General features: G+C 36.5%; 1 protein-coding gene across 1 annotated transcript; it reads right to left on the bottom strand.

The window, feature by feature from the left end:
- Positions 1-4,310: 4,310 nt before the first annotated feature.
- LOC139115545 (clathrin light chain A-like) lies at positions 4,311-9,648 on the bottom strand. The gene is made up of 5 exons (XM_070677742.1): positions 9,443-9,648; positions 8,668-8,729; positions 8,160-8,283; positions 6,905-7,016; positions 4,311-5,852 (listed from the first exon to the last, which is right to left on the bottom strand). The coding sequence occupies exons 1-5, from the start codon at positions 9,606-9,608 to the stop codon at positions 5,678-5,680; spliced, it is 639 nt and encodes a 212-aa protein (XP_070533843.1). The 5' UTR covers positions 9,609-9,648; the 3' UTR covers positions 4,311-5,677.

Below are 9,648 nucleotides of genomic sequence, written 5' to 3'. Positions count from 1 at the left end.
TGGCAGACTTGCAGTCATGTAGAAATCAATGGAGAAAAAAAAAGAAAAAAATTCTAAAAAAAATTTGAAATCCTCTGGTCATTTAAAGCCTTGTTACATCCATAATCATGAAGAAATACGTTTTGTCACCTTTTTATCCAGATATTTGTTCTAATTTTGAGACAATTTTGAATGTTATCTGTTTGCTTCATTTCTTTAAATTGGCCATGATATACCGTCACCTTGTGAACATGTTGACTGTTAGATTAGCTTCTCAGTTCCAGTTGGCATTTGAGCTCTTACCAGAAATTATACCTTTGACCAATCACCACAAACCTTGTACGTTTTGTTGCTTCATGGGAAATGCTTGTCGAGAAAGACCTCTCCTGATTGGCTACAAATCACAGACACTGGAAATATATCTGTTCCCAGTTTTTTTTTTTGCATCCACAAACAAATCCATGCCTGGCTGGTCATTTGTTTATGCACTGGCTTTTCTATTCCCTGTTTTAAAGAAGTCAATGCTTAGAGTGACAAGGTGTAAAAGAAAAGAAGTGTGGATGGACTAATTTTTGAATGTTAACACCATCAACTATTCGTTTATCTTGCATTGTCCTCGTGTGAGCCGAAAATTTTGTTCCATAACCCATTATCTCTTGAAAATTGATTTCCTTTTTCATTCAAAATGTGGGGTTGTATTTGTTTAGACTTCCAACTCCTTTTTTCAAAAAACATACAAAACTTTTACTGCATAGAAGTAATAAATTGCATGTTTCAGGAAGTTTTGCAAAAATTTCATAGACAGTACATGGCTGATCTGGTACCTTTGTCAACTTTGGCCAGTGTTATTTCCTCTTACATATTTTTTTTTTCATTTTCACATGAACTATTTCAAATATGAGCACTTTGATTTTATTCCCCTTGAAAAATGTAAATGTTCAGGAAATATTAGGAATGAGAATTCTGCTCTTCAATTCTTACTTCTAGTCTCTGTACTTGCACCTTATTAAAGTATTTCTGTGTACAATAAAAATCTACTATAAAGAATTTTGCATTCCGTCTTTACGTGTGTGTAGTTGAGAGGGGTTGAAGAAATGAGCAGATGTAGATATGCTTTCTATTCTACAGTAATCTGCCATACTACAGTATACCTCCATTTTGCATTTATCAACCATGCTTAAAGTATATCACCGCCCTGTAGTTATCTGCCATGCCACATGTATATCTCCATTCTGCAGTTATCTGCCATGCTACATGTATATCTCCATTCTGCAGTTGTCTGCCATGCTACATGTATATCTCCATTCTGTAGTTATCTGCCATGCTACAGTATAACTCCATTCTGCTGTTATCTGCCATGCTACATGTATATCTCCATTCTGTAGTTATCTGCCATGCTACAGTATACCTCCATTCTGCTGTTATCTGCCATGCTACATGTATATCTCCATTCTGCAGTTATCTGCCATGCTACATGTGTATCTCCATTCTGCAGCTATCTGCCATGCTACAGTATACCTCCATTCTGCTGTTATCTGCCATGCTACAGTATATCTCCATTCTGCAGTTATCTGCCATGCTACATGTATATCTCCATTCTGCAGTTATCTGCCATGCTACAGTATATCTCCATTCTGCAGTTATCTGCCATGCTACAGTATACCTCCACATTGCAGTTATCTGCCATGCTACATGTATATCTCCATTCTGCAGTTATATGCCATGCTACAGTATATCTCCATTCTGCAGTTATCTGCCATGCTACAGTATATCTCCATTCTGCAGTTATCTGCCATGCTACAGTATATCTCCATTCTGCAGTTATCTGCCATGCTACATGTATATCTCCATTCTGCATGTTATCTGCCATGCTACATGTATATCTCCATTCTGCAGTTATCTGCCATGCTACATGTGTATCTCCATTCTGCAGCTATCTGCCATGCTACCGTATACCTCCATTCTGCTGTTATCTGCCATGCTACAGTATATCTCCATTCTGCAGTTATCTGCCATGCTACATGTATATCTCCATTCTGCAGTTATCTGCCATGTTACAGTATACCTCCATTCTGCAGTTATCTGCCATGCTACATGTATATCTCCATTCTGCAGTTATATGCCATGCTACAGTATATCTCCATTCTGCAGTTATCTGCCATGCTACAGTATACCTCCATTCTGCAGTTATCTGCCATGCTACAGTATATCTCCATTCTGCAGTTATCTGCCATGCTACAGTATATCTCCATTCTGCAGATAGCTGCCATGCTACATTGTATTTCCATTCTGCATTTATCTGCCATGCTACATCTCCACTTTGCATTAATCTGCCATGTGACAGTATATCTCCGACCATTCTGCTGGTGTCTGCCATGCTACATGTAGGGGTATATCTCTTGTTTTGTAGTTATCTGCAGTACCACATGCATTGTACTGCATGTAATCTACAAATTGCTGTGACACACATTGAATATTCAGCACCAAAAATCGTGAAGTGGTAGGTTGGAATTTGAGAAAAATGAGGGACAGTGGATGATTTAGTATTGAGAGGAAGAGATTGAGAGATTTGATTGGTTGTAGCGAGACAATGACAAGGTAGCAATTAACAAGCTGAGCAAAAATATTCAGTATTTCAAATGCATGTTTGAATTCTATAAAATCAGTTCTTACTCTCATCCTGCAGAACTGGTATGACAAGCCATAGGCGTTTGAAAAATTTGTAAGTCTGTCGTCAGTAATCTTATCGTTAGCATATGTGAATTATATGATGGTTGTTAAATAGTAAGTACTATGTTGTATGGCAGCTCAAAACGTGGCAGGGATATATGGGGCTCTCTGTGCCTGCTCTGTGACTAAAGAGAAATGTCATTCACTGAGTTACACACAAGTTAGTGAGCAAAGAGTTTTCCACATTAACATGGGAGATTACAAACCAGTAAATGAAGGGCTGGTTTGACAAGATGAAAATTTGGCATTTTGTGATTTGGAAATAACAAGAAACTGCATTTTACAAGCAAAACAAAAACATTGGAAAATACAATGGAAGATCCAGGCTAAGGAGCTGGAAGTTGGGAAAATTTTCTGTACTGTCCCTTTAGTGACAAAATGTCCAATGTACTACACGTGTTCTATCAGTCTTCTGCTGTGTGAATGGTATTTCACAAAACACAAATCCAGGAATCTTCTTTGGTTTGTTCTCTCATACATGAAATCTTGCAGACATCTTCAGTGATACAGAACCAATTTTTTTCACAAAATTCAAACTTAGTGAAAGGTACACAAGTCTTTCTGATTGGTGAATCTTCAAACTGGGGAAACAACTTTCCAGAAAGGCGACAGAAATTTCACTAAATTTTCAGCAAATTTCAATATCAGCTACACAATACTTCAAAAGCAACTGGCTCCACTGGGCGATGACACCACAAGATACAGTTTTTTGCAGGGAATGACTGATCAATTAACATGTAGCAGAGTTAAATATTTCACAAGCCAAGTTGGTGGTAACTTTAACTTATACATATACTGTTCATGTACTTCTCGCGTGTAGAAAAACTTGCCAACAACACAAAGCCCTGTAATCTTAAAGTTTATGCAAAAACTTAGTAAAAGATACCTGTATAATACCTTTAGACTTCTTTTTGGTTTGCCTACATCAGCTTACCAAATTGTAGCAATTTAATACTTTGGGTGCTGTAATTGTTCCCACCACCATTTTAGTGCAACATTTTTACCAACTTTTATGAATTTTTATGATAATTTTTGGACCAAATGGACATTACATTTCATTGGCTACAGTTTGTTATCAAACTTTTGACAAAAATCTGAAAAAAAAAATTGACTGGAGTGTACAAAAATTGACTTTGGCGCTCAAAGGGTGAAAGGATAATTTCAGGTACTGAGTACGTACGTAGGTGGAGTCTGAAGATGACAAGTGTTCTAGAAACAAGTGGGTATGAATGGTAGGGCAGGAGATGCTTTCACCACTCTACAGAGATCATGTACAGCAGTGTCATACATAGCAAAACCCTGTTAGTTTCCCATGGCAAAATCGATGGGTAGAAATGGAGCAAAAAGACATACAGCCCAAGTAAAGTTCTGTGTACAGTCTTTGCTAGACTTTATAGCATTGGGACAGCATGGCTAAAATACTACTGGAACAGAAACACAAAAACTGGACATTTTAAAATATGCTACAGAATTTGTGTGAGGTAGGAATTTCGGCACATGTAATAACATTAATATTCAATGATAGTCAGAATGGTAAGAAGAGAATAATCAATAATCAGAAGTAACAACTGTATCTATGAGAAAAAGTCACAAAAACATACTTCAGTGGAGAGACACGGTACACTTTATTGCCATTGAAGTAACAGAAACATTGACAATACATTTCGTAAGATCTGGTATAAACGGGTTATCTAGTAGTACATTTGAGCACATCAAAAACATAAGAGACTTAGAAACATCACCACAAGACCATGATCTGTTCAGATCACTATCTAAAATAAGTGTTTGCTATTCAAAAAGCCTACAATTTTTCTTTTTCTCACCACAAAATCATTCAGAACATTCACCACTCTGTGGAGCTGTATCCCCTTACTTGTCAGGTCTACTAATAAAGGAATTGCTACACTTCAATAGCTCTCCAGGGGACAATTTAAATAAATGTGCATATATATATATATATATATATATATATATATATATATATATATATATATATATATATATATATATATATATATATATATATATATATATATATATATATATATATATATATATATACACATACACACGCATACATACAGTTTCTGAATGTTGCCCATCTTTGCTTCATACCTCAATGTTTCCGTCGACATAAGGGCTTTCCTTGGCATGGATGAGTGGGGGGTTTCTTGAATAGAGTGTCTCTAACCTAGGCTTCACACAACATCTAATGCTCAGCAAAACTTGCCCACAGTTAAGAATTTCCATACCAATAACTGGCCAAAAGACATGAATTGACAACTGCACAGGGTACAACAATAACACGGTCCTACCTGAATGTTACTACTATTCCTTGTATAAATAATTAGTGTAACATTTCGCAGAAGAACTAAATTATGGAATCCCTAAAGTAAGTTGACTGAAGATGAAACTTTAATATAGCACACCAAGTCCTCATGAATGTCTCAACCTTGTGCAGTACTTTAAAATGTACAGTTGTGTCTCTAAACAAGTTTTCCTATTAAATTGGAGCGGGGCCTACAAACAAATTGCTAAACAAAATTATACTCGTCTATTATACTTTTTATAATTTCATAACTTCAGTTATTTAAACATTATCTTTTTTCCCAGAAGTTAATAATTATTCACATTTTCCGTCGGTACATACCACCCTTGAAAATGAATGAAAATGCTGACAGTCCAGCAAATTTACAGTGTGTAGTCTTCCTTCTGCCTGCGCATTCCTAGTTTGTCAAACCACAGCTATACATTTACATTGCAGCTGTATTGAGGTCGAATTGGACATTTAAAACAAATCATTTAAATTAAAATTTTGTGTTTGGCAACCTTTGTGCATCTGTACAGGCCTAAGAATGTCTTCTTATCTTCAGAGAAAAAGAAGAAATTTTTGTGGTTTTCGTTAGAACATTTGTAAATCGTGTGCTCTGATAAACTGGAATGCGCATGCTGGAAGATGATAAGCTGCTTATTCGCGTTGAATGCCAGTTTGTTTCAGCTGTAAAAGTATGGACCTCATGCGAGACACATCTCGTGTGGTTTTGTTATTTTTAGGGTTGAAGTCACATAAACGCGCCACTCTCTCCCACTCTTGTCCGGGAATGGTCTCGTCACGCTCTTCAATAAATGCTTCCTCGGTAGCCCTGGGCAATGAAAACAAAACAATGGTACAAAAAAATTATATGTTGGCTGTTATTACATTCCAAATATACCAAGGCAGGCATTGACTGATTTGTGTACAACAAAATACTTGACGCTCTAAGGACAGCAATAAGCATTTTAGTCTTTAATGGATGGATGCTATTCCCAGTGAATGCCCTAGAAATAACTATGATGAATGATACTTGTTAACCCTTTGAACCCAGCTCGGAAAAATCTGTATGATGTCATAGGTCACCAGGAGGTCAGGGTGCAAAGGGTTAACTCCACTCAAATCATGTAGATTTTATTATACAATTTAAAATACACCACAAGGTAGTGACAAGAGGCTGTTGACAAAATACAAATAAAATCAATATTGAGTTTTAGTATGATTTTCGGCAAATTTAATAACATCTGCTATTGTTTTGGGCAGGAAAATCATAATCATTAACCACACAAGGGAAAAAAAGAATTTGTCATATCACTGCGCATGGACTCTGAGGTTAATTACATACCTTATATGTATTGTTTCAATCATGCTTAGCCTTCCTTGATGAATAACATTTTCTGTTTTTGTGTGATCACATTATTTTCATAAAGGTACCTTACTTTCAACGGCAATCACACAATGACAACCTGCCTTTTACCTGTTTACATAAATTTCCTGTGCACAGGTCTACACTTACCACACAGAACAATAGGTTTTGGCTAAACCATAGCGGTGGGAGGGTTAAAAGTTCGGAATAACACTAAAAATTCCAAATTGGTATATGTTCTCTATTGGCAAGTTATACATTCCTATCTATGCCTTATGACATACTGCAGTACCCAAAGTATTTTATTGATCTTGCTCTCTTATATCACATACTGTGGTAGTTACATTTCTACATACACTTCACTGGAATGTAGAGCAGTAAAGTAATCTGTTCATATATATTTCTTGATCATGAGATTGCTCAACCCTTTCACAACTATGGTTTGAACCAATCCAATTGTTTTCTATGGTAAAGTTGGACCTCTAGTCAGGGAAATGGGGTGAAAAGGTTAAACTTACCGATTTGATGCTACTGTTTTCTGTAACTGTTCATCTCGCTGTCTGTACCAATCTTCCAATTCCTTTTTCGCAATTTCTCTCCATTCGGTTTGTTTCTTTTCAGATTCAGCATCTGAATGAAAAACAATTTCACCTTACTTCAGCTTCCTACTAAACTTGTCAGTTAACCCTTTGAGTGCCAAAGTCGATTTTTGTTGCATTTATACTATACAACACCAACAGTTTCTTTCAGATCTAGACAATTTTTGTCAGATTTTTCCAAAAATTTTGGTCAAAAAGTGCATTCCATTAAAATTTATGTCCATTTGGTCCAAAATCATGGAAAAAATAACAGAAAAATTCATAAAAATTGATAACTTAAAATGTTGCACTAAAATTTTGGAGGGAAAAAATTATGGTACTACAATCTTAAACTACAGCAACTGACTGATCTGAAGTGCAGGTATGGAAACCATGTGAGGCTTTATGAAGTCACCTAATATCTTCTGCTCTCACATCCTGGTATATTGGATATGCCAATTCTTTGTTCTAGAGACTATCACTGAGGTTTCTTTCATTGAAAGGGGATGCCTTGAAGCAGAACTGTAATGATATATCCTGGTTTCTAAGTCTCCTCGTGTCATTTGATGAATGGTGCAAACTTTGGTAATGATTAACCTATCAACACCTTGTACTACCATCATACAGGAAAACAGAAAATGACATAATATGGGTACTGCCTCACACATAGTAACTCTGCAGAATGAATCAGTTTCTGAAGTTCTCAGAATGATCAAAAAATGTAAACCAGAAAACATTCAGCTTTCCTTTTACACAACTTCACAGGATATTCATTGTTGTTAAACAATGTCAGGCAGTGATATAAATAGCTACTGTTTGGCTAAAAAGCTAAAAAGGTGATCTTTTTTTAATTTGGGTTTCTAAGATATTATCAAACGACTTAAATAAAGCCTTGTACATGTGCACTGAATTTTAAAAATATTGCAGTCTGCAAATTATGGTATCTTAGCTAAACATTTCATAAAAAGGGGCTTGTTTCAATCAATATCAGTGTAATAGGACATAAGAAAATTAGGGGCGGATCACTTTAATAAGATTGAGTTTATATGTGAGTGACGGAAATGCCTAAAAACTCCCCTTTTCTGCCTTTTTCATAGCAACATTCTGAGCAATATGTTTGGTCTACACCACACAAAGCCGTGTGACGTCCGGTGGAGATGAGGTAAATTTTTATCAATTGTACTGCAATACTGACCTTTCTGTTCTAAGAGTTCTTTTTGTTCTTCTCGCCATCGTTTGATTTTCTCTGGTTCTTGCCGATGGACATCCATCTGTGATATTGCAGAATAGTTGTCTGTTGGCCCATTGGACTGCGGCACCTACAAATTTCATGTAAATCAAAAAAGAAAAATTATAAAGTTATCACTTCGTTTCATTTGAGATTCTCTTGGATAGGACCTCCATTATTTGTGTGCTACCACAGTGACAGAATCCTTGTAAAATATGCATCAAAATTCAAGTAGTTCATTTTGAGTCGATAAATTGTTTTATTTTACTTTTATAAAGCCTCATTGCTTGTGAGAGTGGGATGTGAATATGCATGTTTGTCTCTGTGCGCGCACACGTGAGAAGAGAGAGAGAGAGAGACAGAGACAGACAGACAGAGACAGAGCAATTATGATTGTGTACACGTCCCCGCTTGAAATTTTAAAGTTAATTGTTATGGTGTGAAAAAATGATACCAGATTCTAAAGAAACATCACCTCATCTCCAATACCAGCATCCGTTGAAATGAAGTCGATGTTATCTTGCACTGGAGCAGCTGCTGTAAATACAGAAATGAAAAATTTGTGAGAATAAATAAATCAAAATTATTCATTGGGCTTTCATTGTAACATTCGACAAATGTACGGTCGACGAGATGTCATAATAAAGAAATACGCAGCTTCTAACAATAGACGCTTTATTCTACGACTTGATCAGTTTGACAGATATTGACTCAGGACTGGGGCTGACGATGGATTTCAAAAAATCAATGACTGCAATGTAATATAATATCCCGAACTTTCACAACAAAGCATCTTTGAAAGAAAAATAATTAATATACGAACGACTCAGCCGGTACACGTGTAGTACATTGCTTGGCGACAATAATGAAAGTTTCCCATTTACAGTAAACGTACTCTTGAAATTAACGATACAAGTTACAACGCAGTCCACTGACTAAGTTATTGCATTGATTCATCCATAGCCATGGCTAGCCAGTGGTTATTTCCATGAATTTGGCAGAAAGATGGCGTCGACCGAGAATGTCTCTAGCTCCACCCTCTCTCACTCTTCAATTAATTTACGACACACCAACTTTCATTCGATAATATTGCGCAAAATCAAGGATTTTTTCACATTTATACGATATCGTCAATATTACGGTTTGAATAATGTATTTTCGAGCTCATTATGTTTTCTGAGTACAATATTTGGTCAGTGCCACGCTGGAGCACGGTCGAAGGACTTGACACCGGAAACGCCCTATTTTACCTTCGGCTGGTTGTTCCCCCGCTGGTTCCGACGAATTGATTTCGAAAGAATCGTCTTCTATACCAGCTAGTTGGTCTTGTTCCCTCGCCAGAAAAGCTGCTGCTGGGTCCTCTTCGACTCCAGAGTCGGCATTTTGAGGTTGGTCATCTCCGAGAAGGTCCGCCATTTTGTCAATGTGAGATCATTGAAATTCGAAAGAAGGGGGT

The sequence above is a fragment of the Ptychodera flava genome, chromosome 17 (genome assembly GCF_041260155.1).
Source record: "Ptychodera flava strain L36383 chromosome 17, AS_Pfla_20210202, whole genome shotgun sequence".
Lineage (NCBI taxonomy): Eukaryota > Metazoa > Hemichordata > Enteropneusta > Ptychoderidae > Ptychodera > Ptychodera flava.
The sequence above is the reverse complement of the archived record's forward strand: the minus strand, read 5'-3'. Positions and strand labels throughout refer to the sequence as shown.